At 62.9% G+C, this 18371-nt stretch overlaps 3 protein-coding genes across 5 annotated transcripts in view; 2 read left to right on the forward strand and 1 right to left on the reverse strand.

The window, feature by feature from the left end:
• The window catches only part of ZC3H18 (zinc finger CCCH-type containing 18), a 60622-nt gene extending 57226 nt beyond the window's left edge, over nt 1-3396 (forward strand). For both annotated transcript variants that reach the window (XM_021705672.1, XM_021705673.1), the window contains 4 exons: nt 23-219; nt 767-863; nt 1829-1925; nt 2504-3396. In XM_021705672.1, the coding sequence (XP_021561347.1) occupies nt 23-219; nt 767-863; nt 1829-1925; nt 2504-2717 (605 nt within the window). In that variant the 3' untranslated portion in view covers nt 2718-3396. The remainder of the gene's footprint in view (nt 1-22; nt 220-766; nt 864-1828; nt 1926-2503) is intronic.
• A 4504-nt stretch (nt 3397-7900) lies between these two features.
• On the forward strand, nt 7901-9200 carry IL17C (interleukin 17C). The gene is made up of 3 exons (XM_021705121.1): nt 7901-7975; nt 8219-8547; nt 8939-9200. The coding sequence occupies exons 1-3, from the start codon at nt 7901-7903 to the stop codon at nt 9198-9200; spliced, it is 666 nt and encodes a 221-aa protein (XP_021560796.1).
• A 1445-nt stretch (nt 9201-10645) lies between these two features.
• LOC110591514 (cytochrome b-245 light chain) overlaps nt 10646-18371 on the reverse strand; it is an 8356-nt gene continuing 630 nt past the window's right edge. The window contains exons 2-7 of one of the 2 annotated variants that reach the window (XM_044911271.1): nt 15052-15144; nt 14105-14174; nt 13563-13637; nt 13283-13366; nt 12681-12762; nt 10646-11003 (exon numbers count right to left, since the gene is read on the reverse strand). In XM_044911271.1, the coding sequence (XP_044767206.1) occupies nt 10788-11003; nt 12681-12762; nt 13283-13366; nt 13563-13637; nt 14105-14174; nt 15052-15097 (573 nt within the window). In that variant the 5' untranslated portion in view covers nt 15098-15144 and the 3' untranslated portion in view covers nt 10646-10787. The remainder of the gene's footprint in view (nt 11004-12680; nt 12763-13282; nt 13367-13562; nt 13638-14104; nt 14175-15051; nt 15145-18371) is intronic. The other variant, XM_044911270.1, reaches the window with a different exon arrangement.

Raw genomic sequence — 18371 nt, forward strand, 5'->3', positions numbered from 1 at the left:
ACTTAGCGTTTGTTGTTGGCAGGAAAGTCTAAAAAAGAAGATGGGGTTAAAGAAGACAAGCGGAAAAGGGACTCGTCCGCACAGCTGCCCAAGTCCTCAAAGCCTTCTGCCGGCGGTAAACCCCAGCAGCCCATGGCCCCCCAGCAGGGGCCCCCCGGGCAGCCCCAGCAGGGCACGTTTGTCGCCCATAAGGAGATCAAGCTGACGCTCTTGAACAAGGTGAGGCCGTGGGCACTCCTGGTGGCAGTTCCGGGAGCCCAGCTCCCCGGGGGGCATCCTGGTTCCTGGGGCCAGTGAACGGTGGCTGGACATCAGCCCGCTTGTCCTGCTGCCCTGATGGGGAGAGGCGTGGGTGACGGGGGAGGCGTGGGTGTCGGGTGGCGAAGCCCAATAGCATGTCCTGGGAGATGAGAGCGTCCCGGGGGTGGTGGGTGCTCTCCCCGGCCCTTCTCCGTGTAACTGGCCCTGTGTGAGCTGACGTCCCCGAGGCTCCCTAGGACTGGGAGGGCGAGATGCGGGGTCCCTTGGGGTCCTCTCCGGGGCTGGTGGCCCCCAGGGAACACAGTGTCTCTGCGGGCACCTTCGCTGCCGAGAAGGAAGGCCCGAAACCCTGGGCCCTGCCTCCCTCGGGGCCCCGTGGGCAGCCACAGGAGGGGCCCGTGGGGGCGGGTGTGGCAGCCTACCACCGCTGTGCCCCTGCTTCCCGCGGGGCGCTGGTCCCACCCGGTGGCCAGCCGTCCTCACTGTGCCCCCTCCGTTGTGCCAGGCGGCCGATAAAGGAAGCCGGAAGCGCTATGAACCCTCGGACAAAGACAGGCAAAGTCCTCCTCCGGCCAAGCGGGCTAACTTATCCCCAGACCGAGGTGAGCTTCCCACCCCCGCAGGGCCCAGTGGGGCTGAGGGGCCGGGACCCCGTGTGCGCTTCATTTTGGGCCCCACAGAGCCAGCGCTGGTGTGGTTCCAGCCATCGATGTTAAGGTTTTAGAAGTTGAAACTCGGGGGAAAACGTCAATGTTTGCTAATGTTAAAATAACAGTGACCAAGTGTTATATTTTAACACAAATAACATTTCTTATGAAAAGTAACCACATTTCCGTGAACAAAAACTGGGAGTGTCATTGTTCTTTGCAAACGTCTCCGGTGTCTGCCTGACAGACAACGGCTCGGTCCTCCGTGACGGCACAGGGTGTGCAGGCGGGGGGCTCGGCATTGCCGCGCAAGCAGTCCAGCCCCGGCTGTCCACGGGCCGTCTGCCGGCCGGCTGCGATGGCCGGTGCGCAGCCATCCTTCCTCCCTAAGCAGGGGCAGCGGGGGCGCCCCTCGCCGGGCTGCTGAGCCCGGGGCCGCGGCACGCCCACCTGGGCCGAGGACCGGCCGGCGCCAGAGCCCGTGTGCTCCCCGGGCGCTGACCGCCCCCGCCCGCCGCCCGCCGCCCTCACACACGCCCCCGCGCTCCCTGGACGGCGGCCGGCGAGCACCCCGGCCTCTTGCCTTGGCTTCTTTTTCCGACGCTTCCCTGCCTGTTCGTTCCCAGTCCAGAGGTGTGAGCGATGAGGGTCTTTGTGTTGGGTAAATGGGAGCTCGCTGGCCTGTCCTGACCTTGGCCTCTGTGGGCATCGGGGCTTCACTTTGCGACAGGACCGGTCCTGTCCCCTCCTTCGACCCGCTCTGCCCTTTGCCTCTTCCTGTGAGAACATGCAGGTAGTACTGAGCTGCCACGTCTCTGGCATGGGGTCGCCGGCGTCCGGCAAGGCCGCCCCATGCCTGTCCATGCACACTGGCCCACGCTGGGCCGGACCGGGCTCTTACCTCGTCCCGTGTCACCCAGGTTCTCGGGACCGGAAGTCAGGCGGGAGACTCGGCTCCCCGAAGCCAGAGCGGCAGAGAGGCCAGAATTCCAAGGTGCCCGTGGCCCCGCCGGACAGGTGAGCGCCCACCCGTGCCCTGGGTACGCCACATGGGCGCCGTGGCCTCAGGGCGGGCTAGCCAGAGCGTTCCTGCCCCGCAGCAGGTCCTAGGACAAGGGCCCTGAGGCACGAGGCTGCCTGGTGCTCCCAGCTTCTGCCTTCCCCGTCGGCCCCGGAAGCAGGGCAGAGATTGCCTTCCCGCAGGAGGCCGGCTGGGAGGCCCTTCCCTGCCAGCCCACCGCTCAGGGTCGTGGTCCAGACGGGTTCGGGACTCGGCCATCCATGTAGCCCCCCACCCGCCCCGGCCCTCAGGGCTGCTCCTGGGTCAGCACCATGGGGTTTCTCCCCACCACCGGGGGAGGCCGCAGAGAAGCACCAGAAGCAGGAGGGACAGGTCAGCAGGGCACCAGCCGAGCCCTGGACGCTGTGCCCCCTTCACGCTGCACAACCGAGGGCGGGAGAGGGGCACTGCCCACCGCAGCCTGGCCCGCTGCCGCCGGGAGGCAGACCTGTGTCCGTGGCCGCCAGGGCCCCGTGTCCTTGCCCAGCGGGAGGCTCTTGGCAGACCCTCTGATGGCCTGCTCCTCCCCCCACAGGAAGCGCCAGTTGTCTCCCCAGTCCAAGAGCTCCAGTAAGATCACAAGTGTGCCCGGCAAAGCCTCGGACGCCGGCCCTGCCAGCACTGTGTCCGGCGGCACCAAATCCGGGAAGGCCAGCACGCTGTCACGGCGCGAGGAGCTCCTGAAGCAGCTCAAAGCCGTGGAGGACGCCATCGCGCGCAAGCGGGCCAAGATCCCCGGGAAGGTGTAGGGGCCCCGCGGGCCCGGCCCCCGCCGCAGTGAGAGACTCTCGCGTTTTTATAACTAGTGTGAGCACAGCCGTCTTGGATTTTGAAGTTAACGTCTCATTTTGGCTGTGAATCTTTTTAAAAATTAAAAAAGAAAAAAAAGTTTCTCAGCTGGAAAAGAAGCCACACACGGTGAAGATGATGCTGAATCCCAGTCTTCTCCCTACCAGACCAGACTGAACCAGCCCCATCCCAGAGCAGAAGTCCCGCCAGAGGGGCCGGCGGGCCGGCGGGGCCGGCGGCAGGAGCGAGGACGCAGCACCAGTTTTATGTAAATGATCAGTCCCGGGCGCCCAGTTCCGCCTGCCCGCCTTCCCTCCCCGCTGCCAGCCAGCCTGCCCTGCGTCCTGTCCTCCGCACGCGCTCCTTCCCGGCCCGGGAGCGCCCCATGCTCCTGAGCAGCCTCCTCCCCGTCCCCGCCAGGCCCCAGGGTCAAAAAATAGATATATATTCTTGACTGAAGTCCGATTGGGAAATATTTCCTGTCTTTTATTTTAAGCATCAGATTGTTTTAGTTGATTTAAAAAGGAAAACAAAAAATACAGAAAAGACCAAAAAAAAAGGCTGAGGGTGTTGTTGGGCGTCTGTGTAATGTGGAGGGTCTTTTTTTGAGGGGTCTCCTAAAATAAAGTATTTTGATAAGCAGCCATCTTGCCCTGGTGGTGATGATTCCGTGGGCCTGGTGTGCCGGCGGCCCCGGCTGACGGAGGCCCTGATCAGAGATGCCCTTGGTGCTGCCGGCGCAGGGGCTGTGCCCCCCGGCCCTCGTGGGCAGGGCACCTTGTGTCCTCGTGGTGGGCCTGGGCCTGGCGGGGCCTCCTGAACACTGGAGCACCTCCCGCTCGCGCCGGTGACCTGCTTTCCCCGAAATGGGTGCCCGAGCGGAGAGGCCAGGAAGCACGGTCGTCGGGCTCGGCCGGCCCCCAGCCCCAAAGCTGGTGTGGACGCAGGCTCCCCCGTGTGCATGCAGGCAGGCCCAGGACCGCCCTGCGGCCCTGCTGCCCGCCGCAGCCCCCGCTCCCCGCTGGAGAGCCCCATCACCACCAAGACCACCGCCGAGGGAGAACCCTGGTGCTGGCCGCGGCCCTTCTCGGGGGAGTGAGCTCGCTGAGGAGCACCGAGGCCTCGGAGCGCCCCCGCACAGTCTGGGGTGGGTGGGGTCAGCGCCCCTCCGCACTCAGATTGCTTTAAAACCAGACACCCCCTGGGGCGTGTGCTGCTGCCCCCAGGTCTGGGGAGGGCTGCAGGGGCCGGTTCAGAAGGCAGCAGCCCCGGGGCCTCTCCCCTGCCGGTGGGACCCGTTGAGCTGCACTCAGGTTCTGCCCCGAGCCGGGGTGGCCCTTAGAGCTTGGGGGCCTGGGGGTGAGCCCGGTCAGCGTTCCGTGGATGGTGTTCCGTGTTGCCTCCACGTCCTGCAGGATGTGTGAGTCCTCCTGCGCCACGGCGGCCTCGACCCTGTGTCTCAGCATGTTTTCAAGGCTTATCTGATCTGCCGTCAAGCCGGGTACAGAGCGAACTCCCCTTCTCTGAGTGGGTGGCCTTCGAGGACACAGAGCCAGACCCCAGGGCAGGTTGGGGGCCAGCCTGACCCCGTGTGCTCTGTACCCCCGGGGCCACTGCACCCCACAAGCCAGCTGGGAGCCCGCAGGTGAGCCCACCACATGTCCCTGTCTGCACGTAGCTCTCCTTGCCCCACTGACCTGGCCCGGGCCTCTGACCCCGAGGCTGGAACCACGGCCCTGGGTCCCCTCAACCCCAGCCCAGTTTAAACGAGCATGAGCCTTCTGGGCTCATGGTTGCTCTGGGCCAGACTCAGTAGTACCTGTCCAGGGAGGGGTAAGGGCCACAGCCTGAGCCAACTCTCCCCCTGCCCAGTCTGGTGGAAAGAACATTCGTGGAAAGAACATTCCGTGCCATACATCTGGAAAAAGGAAGCCCTCTATTATGTAATGGATCCTCAGGCATGTTGGCACTCCAGGGAACATGATGGCTGAGATCCTGGCTGTAGTTAACATGCAAATAGTGGGGAAAATTAAGGGCCGTCCCTCCAGTTCCACGTCTGTCCACTAGACTGCCCCCCATGTCCAGGTCCAGTCTTCACAGCTTGAGCAGCCCTGCCACGTGACACATGCTGAGCCACCCCACCCCCACCTGCTTGCCATTCTCCCACCCCAGGGCCTTTGCACATGCTGTTTCCTGTTCCTGGAACTCTGACCTGACAACTACTCACACTAACTCTGGCAGCTCAGGCCAGCCCGCCCCATCCCTTCAGGCCTTCCCATACTCCTTGCCCAACCACCTGGCTCCTGCTGACGCCCCCCAGCCCCCACCGCGGCCTCTCTCTCTCTTGAGTGGATAAAAAGAAACAAAACAAGGGTCTTTTATTTTGTAATTCCTGTCACTCAAATGGGAGATACAATCTCCAACGTCATGAGTGAACATGTCAGGCTAATGCGGCAGCTCGTTTGGTGAAAGTGAAGTTTCTCTGGGTTTCTCTTCGGTCACTCACAGCACCCGGCAGGGCTCCTGGGCCTCCCCCCGCCCCTCCCCCACGCGCCAGCTGCCCGGCTCCCCCCAGGGACAGTTGTCACCCCCCCCAGGGCTGCAGGCCGGCCGCCTCACTCAGCAGGACACTGACAGAAGCACATGGTCCAAGGGGCATGGTTTGAGGGCGGGGCCTTCCGGGACACCGCCTCCGGGACTCCCTCCAGCCTTCCTCCGGTGGCGCCTTTCCAGTCTTGCCCAACCCGGGACTTCTGTGCTTGCCTCAGCCGCCCGCAGGAATGAGGTGCCGCCTGGGCCCCCGCCCTGCATCCTTTCGGCCTTGGCACCGCCCGCCGCGACCCCCGACCCCCGGGCCCTGCCCCTGGTCCGCTCAGCCCGTTCTCCCCCCACCCCAACCCCCCTGGGGACTGCTGTGGAGCCGCGAGGGGCGGTGGTGCCGGGAAGCGGAATGGGCACGCAGCCTGGTCCCAGGGCTCCTCTGCCGAGCGCGGTGCCCACCCATGGGCTGTTCTGGAAAGGCACAGAAAATGCGGAAATACCCCCCATGGGGGGCTGGCTGGTCAGGGCGCCGCCGTGCCTGCCCAGTGCATCCAGCCGCGCCCCCGCGGGAGGGGAGCTGCCGGGCAGCCGCGGCCGAAGTGACCATTTATAGCCGTTTCATTTCATAAATAACACCCATGTACGTGTGCGGGCAGACCCCCCCAAAAAAGAAGGCGAGACCACTGCGCGGCGGGCATCTCGCTCCCTCGGCCTCCAGGCTGGGGTTCACCTGCCAGCACCCCGCAACTGGGGCCCTGTCACCCCGTTTTACTCCCTGGGGAGTCAGGCTTGTCCCTCTTGCCCTCGTTCCAGCATATTTGTGGATGGACCAGCTCGGGGCCACCACACCGCTGCCCCTGCCCTCAAGGGGCTCACGCTGCCTCCTGGGGGGACACAGGAGAGACCGGAACTCACCCTCCGGAGACAGGGAGGCGGCGGTCAGCCGGCCTTGGGAGGGGCTTCCTGGTCCTCCAGCATCCGCCCTGTAGAGGGGGTCCTGGGCTCAACTGTGTATCCCCCAAAATACGTCAAAGGTCTGGCCCCAGTCCCTGTGAAGAGATGAAGGGTCTTGGCAGATATAATTAAGGTAAAGATCTTGAGATCGTTCTGAATGAGGTGAGTGTCCTTAGGAGACACAGAGCAGGGGACACAGACACGGGGGAGAGGCCCCGTGAAGACAGGCAGGGGTCTCAGCGGCGTGGCCACAAGCCAGGGGACTCAGAATCACCAGCAGCCCCCGGAAGCAGCAAGAGGTGGGAACGGTCCTCCCTCGGAGACCCCAGAAGGAATGGACCCTGCCCACAATTTGATTTCAGACTCTGGCCTGCAGAACTATGGCGTCCTCAGTGTGTAGTACTTAGTGACAGCAGCTCTAGCAAACTAATGCAGGGGGTGGTGATCTCCCCATTGCAGGAGGTATGCAAGCAGAGGGCTGACGACCAGGGACCGGGGCATTGTAGGCAGGAGCAGCCCTGAGGACTCAACGCATCTATCCATCCATCTGTTGGGAAGGAGCATTTCCTCCATGCCAGCGAGGGACAGGGTCTCCCCTAACCCTGTCCTGCTCCCCGGGAGGGAGAGGGGCGCAGGGCAGCCCACTTGCCCGTACAGACACCTGCAAGGACCCCTGCCCAGAGTCACACCTGGGAGAGCCCTGCTCCCCCAGGGGGTCTTCGTGTCCCTGGAGACTTAGGGAATGGCCACTCCCCTGCCCTCAGACCCTCGTCAGCTGGGAGATGCTTTAGCCTCTGATAGGAGAGACCGGGACACACAGGGCCCTGCGTCTCAGGGGTGGCCAGGGGACCCAGGGAGCGGCGTCCAGAGCTCTGCCAGATGGCCTCCAACTGTCCCTTTCGGGACAACCAAAGGGCCTGGACCGTCGCCCCGCAGCCCCCTGCAGCCCCGAGAGGGGCCTCCTCAAATACAGCTTCTCGGGGTGCGGCACTTTAAAGTTTCCAAGGCATCCTCACCCGCATCTCTGGCTTCTAGAGTGAGGTTTTGTTGAGTGAATCCGCAGAAACCCAACCCAGAACCTGAAGACACTGGCCAGCCCCCGGCCCCCGGCCCCCGGCTCCCGGACGGAGCATCTTCCGGACTCTCTCCCACCTGCGCAGCGGCAGGCAGACAACGGGGCCCCTCCTGGACCATCTCAGATAGAAAAACGGGACCAAGCGCGTGTCCACAAGCTGGGGAACCAGCCCTGGAGGAGTTCCACGCAGCCCTGTGGACGAGCGAGCTGCCCCAGCGCCCCACTCACCGCGCCAAGCAGCGGGAACTTCCCCGTCCTAAGAAGCCGTGGGCTCCGTGGCTCCGTGGCTCCGTTTGCAAGGCGGCAGCCTGGGGCAGGGTCCCTCTGAGTGTGTGTGGGGGGTGGGGAGCGGAGGAGTGGGGGTGGGCATGGCCCGCCCCAGGGCAGGAGGAGGGGCCGGGGACCCACCGGGAGGGGAGGAGGAAGCAGCGCAGCCGGGGCACTTCCCCAGGAGGAAGCTGCTCCGGATTTTCCCCAGGTGTGGCTGGAGGTATAAAGGGCACCTGGAGCCGGGCAGCCTCCAGGTCCGCAGCCAGGTGCACCTGCCTCTCCGAGCCCAGCGCCCCTGCTGCGATGGTGAGCCTCATGAGCCGCTGCCTCTCCCCGCGCCCCCGCCTGCCCCGTGCCGCCGGCTCCCAAGCAGAGGAGGTTGGCACGGGGTTCAGGAAGCCCCCCAAATCTGGGGACAGGAGAGAGCCAGGGCCCAGGAGCTCTGGTGCTCTGGGGAGCTTGGGCTGAGGGTCAAGTTTCCCTCTGGGCCTCAGTTTCTCCAACTGTAGAGGGAGGGCCGCACTCCATCGTTCCACGGGAAGTAGGGCAAGGTGGGAGGGCAGGGAGGTGCCCCCTTCCCTGGGCACCCCCTGGCCTGACCACCCAATGCCTGTCCACCAGCTCCTACCTGGCCTCTTGCTTCTGCTCTGGTTGCCTGCCAGCCTGGCCCACCATGGCCCCCAGCTCTGGGCGGGGGCCCACCCCCACGGGACCCCACGCTGCTACTCGGCTGAGGAGCTGCCCCTGGGCCAGGCCCCGCCCCACCTGCTGGCTCGAGCTGCCAAGTGGGAGCAGGCTCTGCCCGTAGCCCTGGTGGCCAGCCTGGAGGCGGGGGACCGCAGAAGGCGGCAGGACGAGCCCCCGGCTGGGACCCAGTGCCCAGTGCTGCGGCCTGAGGAGGTATTGGAAGCCGACATCCACCAGCGCTCCATCTCGCCCTGGAGATACCGGTGAGGGCTGCGGGACTCCCTGGGGACAGGGGTCCCTGCTCTGTGGGGTGGGGCCATTGCCTCCCCTCTCTGGGCCTCAGTGTCTCCCCCCCCCCCCCCCCCCCGCTAGATGGGCCATCACCCCCAGGCGGGGAGGGCGGGCCCCAGTCTGCAAGACTGCAGCGCGGCTCCATCCCCAGGGTGCCCGGGACGATTCTGAGGTCCACACTTAAGCCCCTGCAGGGGTGGGGGGGCTCCTCTGGGGGGGCAGTGGGGGGCACGATGAGCCTCACGAGTGGGGGCCCCGTGCCACCCGGCCCGCAGCCTCGGCTCACGTGGGCCAGGAGCGCCCTGAGCGCGAGCGGCGGCCGGGGGGCTGCGGGCAGGGGCCTCAAGCCGCCTGTCCCCGCAGCGTGGACACCGACGAGAGCCGCTACCCACAGAAGCTGGCCTTCGCTCAGTGCCTGTGCAGGGGCTGCATTAGCGCCAGGACAGGCCGGGAGACGGCCGCGCTCAACTCCGTGCCGCTGCTGCAGAGTCTGCTGGTGTTCCGCCGCCGGCCCTGCTCGCAGGACGCCTCGCGGGTGCCTGCGCCCGGGGCCTTCTCCTTCCACGCCGAGTTCATCCGCGTGCCCGTCGGCTGCACCTGCGTCCTGCCCAGGTCGGCACAGTGACCAGCGGCCTTGGCTGTCGTCGCCGGCCACACCGGACGTCGGGGTGTCTACGAAGAGGGCCCCTCCTATTTATGCGTATTTATTGGTTATTTATTTGCCCCCTGGGGTCCCCGGGCAGGTACCGAGGCTCCAGGCCTCGGGGCTGAGGAATGATGGTGGAGACCAAGCAATGGAAGAGCGGTGTCCCTGGGCCTGTGGGGGCACTGTGTGGGTCACGCCCATCTCGAGACTCGGTTTACCCTTTCTGCACGGACAGTTGGGATAGAAGGGATCGTTTTATTCATCTAGAACTGCTTAAACAAAAGGTGTTCTGACGTCCCCTCCGTGTCTGTGGTTCCCCGGGCTGCCCTCCCACGCTCACGGGCCTCAGGCTGGTCCCGGCCCTCAAGCTTCCTCTTCCCAGCAGCCCCTCAGGAACAAACACCCCTGTATTTCTAAAACACCTATTTATTTTAAGTGTGAAATGTGTTGTTTAATTGACAAATGTCCCCAGAGCACAGCGTCGGCCGGCAGAGGGCAGTGGCTGAAGGCACCCTCCTTGCCCTCACCCCTGCCTGGCCCTGACACCCAGCTGGTCCTGCAGGGCTGGCCGCTGGCCCTAGATTCTGCGTCCTTCCAGAAATGTCTGTGCATGAACCCCGAGGGCAGCCAGTGTGCGAGATGTGTGTGCCCTGCGTGCCCTGGCAGTTTTCACCTGCCTACACCTCTGGCCGTGGCACCGCGGAAGGGCTGGGCTCCCGGTCTGGCCAGGATGCAGGCAGGCCCTCCTCCACCAAGGGGACCTACCCCGCTTCCCCACGGCTGGCGGTGTCGCCTCGGGGGGACATGCCTGTGCAGCCACCATCCCCCTCCAAGTGTCTGAGTGTCCCCTCCAGCCCCACCAGACACCCAGGCCCATCCGAAGGCCGGTCTCGCTGCCTGGATGCCCCGGGGGCTTCTGCCCCCAGCACTGACCTGGCCGCCTGGCGCCCCAGCCTCTGGACCCCGCCTGCAGAACGCCCGGGATCAGAGCCCATGCAGTTCCAGCGAGGCAATGACCCCCCTTTGGAGACTCAGTTTCCCCGGCCCATCTAAGGACAGTTTTCAGCACCTCCCTGCCTGACCAGCCATTTCCACCCCTGATGAAGGCCTGCTGTGTGCAAACAAGTGCCTGGGAAGGGAGGAGGAGTGACCTTTGTCTGGGGTCTGAAGGACACTTTCGTCAGCCCGTGACCGACTTTCCACCATGTGGCTGGCTCTGAGGGCAGAGCCCCACGGGCCACGGACACCACCGGGGACAGGGAGGGGGAGGGGCTGCACTTCCAAACCGAGGGTCCAGGAGGCCCCGCAGCCACGGGCCAGAGGCATCCCTGTGGCGGCACTGACTGGCGTGGTGTGGGTGGCGTCCATCCTGGGCTGTGGGAGCCTGGCGGTTTGGCAGTGGCCCTTCGGGATGGGCAGGTGGGGAGGCAGACAGGGCGAGAAGTGGCCCATCCAGGATTTATGCTGAAGGAGGACCCGGATTGGGAGTGGGGTGCACGCGGAGAGTCAGGAGCCTGCTCTCTGGTTTATTTTGGGGGCTACATGGCGGACAGCTGGAGACGTGGGTCACACGACCTCGTCGATCACTGGGACCGGGTTTTCCTGGGGGCCACCAGAAATGCCCGCTGCACCTGCTGCCTCCTCCTCGCTGGGCTTCTTTCGGGCCTCGGCTGGGGGCCGGGGCGGGGGGTTGCTGGGAGGCTGCTTGATGGTGCCCCCCACCTGCGGCCGCTCCTTGGGCTTGGGCTCGATGGGGATCCACTGCTCTCCGCGGACAGCCGCCTGCAGGATATGGAGGGGCTGGATGGATAGGGCCTCCCAGAGGCCAACTCCACCCCCGCACCCTCTCCCCCCAGCCCCTGGGAACCGGGCAGGACCCACATCTGAAGCCACTAATTCCGGAGTGACAGCCAGGACCCCAGACCCAGCTGCTTCACTCTCCAGGCAGGACCCCACAGTGGGGGGAGGGCAACCTGGAGGCCCTTCAGGTGCATGCTCCAAGACCAGGCCTCCCCCCACCCCCACCCCCCACCCCCCCGCAGGGACTAAGGCCGGGACAGGACGTGAGACCACAGGGTGGGAGTTGCCCACGGGGGCAGCCAGGGAGGGCAGGGGGCCTCCCTGGGGGCACCAGCCACAGCAGGCTGAGGAAGAGAATGGGGTCTTGCTGGACGCAGAGCACTCGGCGGGCTGGGAGGGCTTGGGAACATGTTCTTTTCATCTGTACCCCACAATCCTTGATAAAAAAGTGTGACATGTCACTTATGAAGCAGAAGAATAAAATGAACATCCGTGGTCCCACCTCCTAACTTAAATAGTAGTATATCTACCCTGAAGAGGAAAACTATACAGTGGATCCGAGAGAGTGCAGAAAGACACGGCTTACGGGCAGAAAAGGGCATCTGTAAAAGGCACAAACCAGAGGGCAAACAGACAAACTTCTGTTCCGCCCAGGGAAGGATTTCACACACAAAGGTGACAGACCCCTCACTGAGGCGGAGAAACTATTCAGGGTCTGAAATTCACTCACAGAACATTCATGAGATTCCTGCAAGTTAATAAGGAAAAGACAAAAGCTCCCTCGAAAGATGGGCAGTTCTAAGAGAAAGCTCAGACACGCAGCGGAGGGAAGCAAGTAGGACCCAGCAGCCCAGCCAGCCTTAGGTGGGGGGTGGATGGTCGGAGGGTGCAGGGGCTGGATGCAGGTGACGCCCCCCGCCCCCGGGCACCGCGCGACCACACACAGGAAGCCGCAGAGCGAACAGACAGGAAGGGTTCCCGCTGGGGGACCGGCAGGCGGGTCACCAAGGAGTGAAACGGCTGGGCCCGTGGGCATTCAGAGCAGGGACAACATGCCGCCCCTTTAAGAACACGCACAAATGGAAGGATGAACATGCAGCGCAAGAGAAGCATGAGCATCTGGCCCAAAACCTGTGCCCGAGACTTCCGTCCATGCCATCCTTCCCCAAGTCCGCCAGCCTTTCTGTGAAGACCGGGTGACGTGCATCCTTACCGCAGGGCCTTTGCATGTGTCCCAGCTCCGGGCAGGCCCAGTGGGGCAGCTTTGGAAAACATTCACGTGGCATCTGTACTGTTAACGTGCTCCCCGGGAAGTGCTCCAAACGGCACCCCAAGTTAGCAAGGATGGGTTAGATAAGAAAAGTATGCCAAACGGGTTAGATAAGAAAAGTATGCCAAACGGATCCCAATCGGGTTGGGCCTTGGCTGGCCGTGGGACCCTGGGCCAGCCACGTCACCTCTCTGACTTTCCACTTCTTGGTCTGCAAAGCGGGGCCGAGGCGCAGATAAAGGGGTTAGCACACTTTACACATGCAGCGAACGGTGGCCACGGAGTCACCGACTCCGTCACAGCACGAGCAAGGACACAGGCTGCGGAGCTGGCTTTGGGGACGGAGGTGGCAGGGTCCCTCGGGGCTAGCCACAGAGGGTACCACTCACCAGCAGATAGATGCTGCTCGCGATGGCCAGGCAGGCTGTCCCCAGGATGGTGGCAAGCAGGAAGCCAGCAGGTACTGACAGCCTGGGGAGGGGGGCAGGGCGGTCAGGAGGGGTCTGCGGCCCCGGGACCCCCAGGACCAGACAGACCGTACATAGTGTGTGGCCCCCAGGACCCCGGCTGGAGGACACGCCCAGTCCTGCAAAAGGTTGGGGTTCCACGCTTGGGCCCTTGGAGCTGTCCTCTTTGCTTTTATTTGAACTTTAACAACTCTTGGGGTGCTGGCGCTTGGCCCCCACCCACCACGCCAGGAGGAACCTCACACGTCCGCCGAGGCCCATGGGCGTTGCGGCCTCCCTGGCAGGAACCAGCAGGCGCATGCACAAGGCAGGGAGCAGGGCCGCCCAGGTGAGCCTCGTCAGCCCCCCAGCTACTCCTGATTAAGTCCTAGCGTTGCTGTGAGCCATTACGCAGCACGAGCGGACAGAGCAGGTCTGGAAGCGTATCTGGGCGGGGATGGGGCTGACTTGATGCAGGCGGTGGGGAGGGTTTATGCCAGGGCTGTCCTGGTCCTCAGGGGGCTGCGGGGGGCAGGGGGGCTCACCCAAGGTGCAGGAAGGCCCGGATGTAGTAGTTCCTGGTGAGAGGCCCGAACACCTTCAGCACTTTGGTCATATACTTCTGTCCACTAGGCAGAGGGAGAGAGAAGACAGACTGTATCCTACTCAGCAGCGCCCCCGTCCCCCCCAGAGCACCCCGGCTTCTTCCCTCCCAGAGACCAAGGGGCCACGGCGGCTAGGCGGGCTCTGGCCTGTTTGCCCAGGAGGGCGTCTGCAGCGTCAGAAGGAGTGTCCTCGGCCCCCAGGCAGAGGTGGGGGACTCACCATCTCTCCATGGTGGATCCCTTTCTTCTCTTCCCCCGGGGGTACTCCAGCAGGCAGACGAACACGCCTGCGCCACTGAACGTGCCGTTAAGGAACAGCTGGGCTCAGCCTGGAGGCCAGGGTGAGCCCCCTTTGCTGATGAGAAAACAGGGGTGCAGCTGCGTCCTGGAGGTCAGACAGCTGGGAAACAGGTTCCAACAGGTCTGGCCACTCTCCTGCCTGCTGGCCTGTCACAGCTGGGCCACAGGGGCTCAGCCCACTCCCGGACAGATCCCAAGGCTGCCCAGGGGGACAGCTGATAGAAGGGGGGCACAGAGGGCACCCCCAGAATTCCCGAGGCCTCAGTGCCAGCCTCAAGGCCAGTCACTCCCCTGCTCCCAGCCTTGGCTTCCCAAACTGCGACTGAGCCCTATCCTGCCTTCCCCACGGCTGCAGGGCGTCTAACGGGCCCAGGGAAACTGATGTGCCCCCAGGGGCAGCCGCGTCCCCACCCGAGCCGAGCAGCACTCCCCCCCGTCCCGGGGTCTACCCTGGCAGGATACATGGAGTACACGCCAAAGTACCACTTGGTGAACTGGCCGGCAGTGGCCACGATGCCCCCCATGATGAGGACTGTGGACAGAGGAGAAGCAGGTTAGCAGGAGTCTCCCACCCCCAGGGGGATGCGCCCCCACCCCAGCCTTCTCCGTGCTCCGCCCCCGCTCGGCGAGGCCAGCAGTCGGCCACAGATGCCCACAGATGCTCCGCAGTGGGACAACATGCTTGCCTGTGCAGGGGACACAGGCAGGGGGAGCCCTAGGAAGCAGCACGGGAGCTGGGCAGTGAGCCGGGCAAGGGGCTGAAGGAGCAGCTCGCGCGCGGACGGAGCTGGGTCCGCGTCCCAGCAGCTGCCTTGGAGCCCGGAGCGGGCAGGTGGGGCTGGTCTTCACCCCGGCTGCCCGCTCTGCGGGGCTCTGTGGATGCCTGGCCATTTGGAGTGTTTGCTTCCCGTGTTTCGAGATGACATTATTTGTCCGTGTTTCTGTGGACAGACGATCTCTCCCGGCCGCACGGGGCTCCCGCTTGTCCAGCTGTCTCACCTGGACCCCAGCTGTCAGGTACTGATACTCCCAGGCCCTTCCTGTCAGCTATTTCGAGCCTGCGAGGTGCTGCCTCGTCTGGATCTTTTCTCCCCAGAAATTTTTTCGTTACAACTTTCTTTATTGCGGTAAAATATCTGTAGCATGAAATGTTCCATTGTAGCCATTTTGAAGTCTAAGGTCCTAAGTCCAGGCACACCCCTGTGTGAGCATCCCCAGAGCTTCCAGCAATTTCTCCAGCTACAATTACGTGAGCTCAGTGACTTTGGGAGGTGCTCCCCCACGTGCTCTGCACCCACGTCAAGACTCCCCTCAGCCCGCGAGCCCCCCGTGCCCTTGTGCCCAGCCTCCACTCATCAATGCCATCCATGCGGTGTTCTGCTTTAGTTTATCAGCCGCCAGGGACTGACCTGCTCTCCCGTCTTTGGGACATTTCCGTTGCTTCTGGTTTTGCATGATTACGAATGAGCCGATACAGCCGGGTTTTTAATACTTCCACCAGCCTGACAGGAAACATCACAGGTTACTGAGCGCAGCTGACAATGTGAACTCACCGTTTCTCCTTAACAGGTGTTGGTGTTTCTTTTCCCACCTCCTGCTAACATGCTCAAACTCTTAAGTTCTCAACTTTCTCTTCCTGGATCACGTGTGGACTTCAGCTTCACCTCAGGCCCAAGCCGCGCGCGCCATGGTTGATTAATTATTTACCGTCGGTGCTTATTCCCGAAGGCCCCCTCCTCGTGGCCAGTCCTGTCTGCTGGACTCGGCGCCCCCGGCTGATGGGCATCCTTCGGGGGTCCCCCCCGGGCAGGCCTGGCAGCAACCCGCCAAATGAGTTGGCCTGGGTCCTGACCCCACCCTTCCTCTCCGCACCTAAGATTTCATTCCCTTGCCTTCTGGCAGCTGCTCTAGAGAGATCTGCAGTCTGATGCCAAGCCACTTTTCCCCTCTGGCAAATTTTAATATTTTCTTTAATGGTCTCTATTTTGATTACCGTGGGTCCAAAAGGGATTTGTTTTCCTTTATTCTGTAAAGGACTCTGCTTTCTTTCAATCTGAGATTTCTCCATTTCTGGAAAATGCTCACCCATTATCCTTTTGTATTGCCTCCTGGCATTCACCCTACAGAGCCCTGATTCTCACCTCTGCACCTGCTGCTACCCACGGGGAGGGTCTCCCCTGCCCCCCACTGTCCACGGGGCAGGTTTCTCCCCTCCACTCCTACCCACAGGGTGCCCCCCTCCCCTGCACAGGGCTCAGCTTCTCTTTAATAACCCCATCTCTGTGTCTGGGCTGCGTGCTGTGAGGTTCCCTGAACCCCATCTTCCATTCCGCGAATCCTCTCGTCTTTATAGCATGTTCAATTCATCCATTAACCTTTAATGACTTTTCTCCCTTGACGTTCTGCATTAGTTCACTTTTTGCACTGTCCTGTTTTGCTGTATAATTCTCTGCTCCTTTCACTCCTGGAGCAGTTTGGAACATACTGGTAGGCATCGACGTGTGCTCACGTTCTCAGGTCTTCCAGACGGCTCGGCCGCTCTGGCTCTGTCATGGTGTGAGCAGGTCCACCCCAGGCGGCGTGCTTCCTTGGGGCAGGGGGGGCGGGGGGGCTGGTGAGCAGACAGCTGGCAGGGTCAGGCTTCCTGCGGCCCCAGGGAGCAAACGGCCTTGCAGACAACTTTCACGTTTGCCTCTGCTGGGGGCTTTGGGGTTTCTCCAGGCCTGGGCCCAGTGCATGGGAATCTCTGGCGCAGGGTAGGGGACATTAGGCCCTTCCCCACACACAGCACGGGCCTGAGTTTCCACGGTTTTGCCTTGTCCCGGACTTCTTCAATCCAGCTCTGGCTGCAGGTCCCAAGCGTCCCTGGAGGGGACCATTTCCTACTCTGTTTCTTGTGCAGGTGGCCTTCCCCAGCCCGGTCCAGCCATGCAGCCCAGCTTCGCCTGTTTCCACGCAGAGGCCCCCACATCCCACCAGGTAAGAGCCTGAGCCCCTTCCTTCAGCCCAGATACACCACCTTGAAACCTCACTCTGCTTTTCGGCTAGCAGATTTCCTACCGGTGGTGCTGAGCTCTGGTACATATTAACTTTTTCTGTTGGCTGGTCAGCATCTGGGGGACTAGAAGAGGGAAGGGAGGTGTTCTGCATTCAGCCAGCTCACTTGTGTTTGGGTGCGTGACTTCCCCATCCCGAGCTGCAGTGTTGCCGCCTGCCCTCAGCAGGAGGGGGGCAGACACCACTGATTCACCAGGAAGGCAGGAGGACTGGTCCACTGCCACCAAACGCTGATAGAACCCTACGACACGCAGAACGCAGCAGCAACATGGAAAGATGAGGCCTCGGCTATTGCGGGGCTCATAGTCTTGTCAGGGGGAGCAGAAATAAACATCAAAACTAGAAGACGGGGAAGGTGACTGAATGTCTGGGGCTACTCTGCACCTGGTGCTCTGGAAAGACGCCTCCAAGCAGGTGGCATCTTGAGCTGAGAAACAAATGGAGAAGCCAGCCAGCCACAGAGGCTTCAGCTCCGCAAAGGCCCTGCGGTCTGCTCAGGAGATCCGGGCACAGAGTCCACGCAAGGCAGGGAGCTGGAGGCTCAGGGCCCGGAGCAGCCCGAATCTGGCTTTTGGTGTGTGTACAGGAAAACCTCAGGAAGGCTTTCAGCAGCAGGTGCCAAGATCGGGTCAGATGGGGTTTCCCACAATAGAAAAATCTGTGGGGTGTGACTGTGGCTAGGGTCTCGCCAGGCCTGAGACATCCCTGGAGGCTGCAGTTTATACCCAGGAGAAAAGTCAGCAAGGGAGGAACCAGAGCAGGGCTCTGGGGGACCTTCTGACAAACGGTCTTATTTGATTTGATGATGGAGAAGGCTAAGCCCAGGCCCTGACTTCACTGTCTGCACAGCGGACGTGAGAGAGGTGTGGGTCCCAAGGCACCGCAGGCTGTAGCCAAGGCCAGGACGGCTGGCCTGCATGCAGTGGCCTTCAAAGAATGGGGTTCCGGGGCCCAGAACCCTCTACTTCCTGGAAGGCTGGTCTGCAGTGGACAGCCTGGGGACAGTGAGGAGCACCATGTGACCAACCCACTGAGTTCTTGGCCACTCGAGATGCCCAAAGCAAGGGTGACCTGCCTGGACATACAACACACTGCTAGACCCCGTGATCTAAAATGTGATCCAACTGTGTGGGGCTGGGGAAACTTTGTCTGCCTTCCCTCCCCAGGTGGCAGGAGGTCTCAAGGGGGTCCCAGGGGAATGGTGCTGGGCTAAGAGCCCCCCTTGTCTGCATATTCCCCACTGGGCACAGGCCCTTCCTGGGAGTGGCAGGTCCCTGGAGGGGGGCCAGGCAGAGCCTCTGGGCCCCCTCTTGACTCAGCTTTACCCCACCCAGTCCTGAGAGGTTCCTGCTTGTGAGTACCGAGCTGGGGTACACACCCCACTGCTCCCTAATCAGAGCTCTTGAGCACGGGTGGCAGGGTGACTGGGGCCCTGCCACCCTTCCCCAGAAGCAGTCTCTCTGGGAGCAGAGCTGAACGCGGGTCACTCGGGGGGTTTCCAGCCACCTTATGAAATCCCAGATGCCCTTCTGTGCAACTGGGGGCTGGGCCCCACATGGAGAGTGCCTGCCACCCAGGGCCCAGGAAGAGAGGGAGCCCCTCCCCACCGCTGGGCAAAGCCCCCCCACTCCCGGGCAGCAGCCCCCCCCCCCCCCCCCCCCCCCCCCCCGGG

This window comes from Neomonachus schauinslandi, chromosome 16, assembly GCF_002201575.2.
Source record: "Neomonachus schauinslandi chromosome 16, ASM220157v2, whole genome shotgun sequence".
In the NCBI taxonomy this organism is placed as follows: domain Eukaryota; kingdom Metazoa; phylum Chordata; class Mammalia; order Carnivora; family Phocidae; genus Neomonachus; species Neomonachus schauinslandi.

Coding starts and splice junctions, on each gene's coding strand:
- IL17C (XM_021705121.1), top strand. CDS start 7,901: ATGGTGAGCCTCATGAGCCGCTGCCTCTCCCCGCGCCCCCGCCTGCCC. Junction 7,976..8,218: donor CCGGCTCCCAAGCAGAGGAG/GTTGGCACGGGG, acceptor CCTGTCCACCAG/CTCCTACCTGGCCTCTTGCT. Junction 8,548..8,938: donor ATCTCGCCCTGGAGATACCG/GTGAGGGCTGCG, acceptor CTGTCCCCGCAG/CGTGGACACCGACGAGAGCC.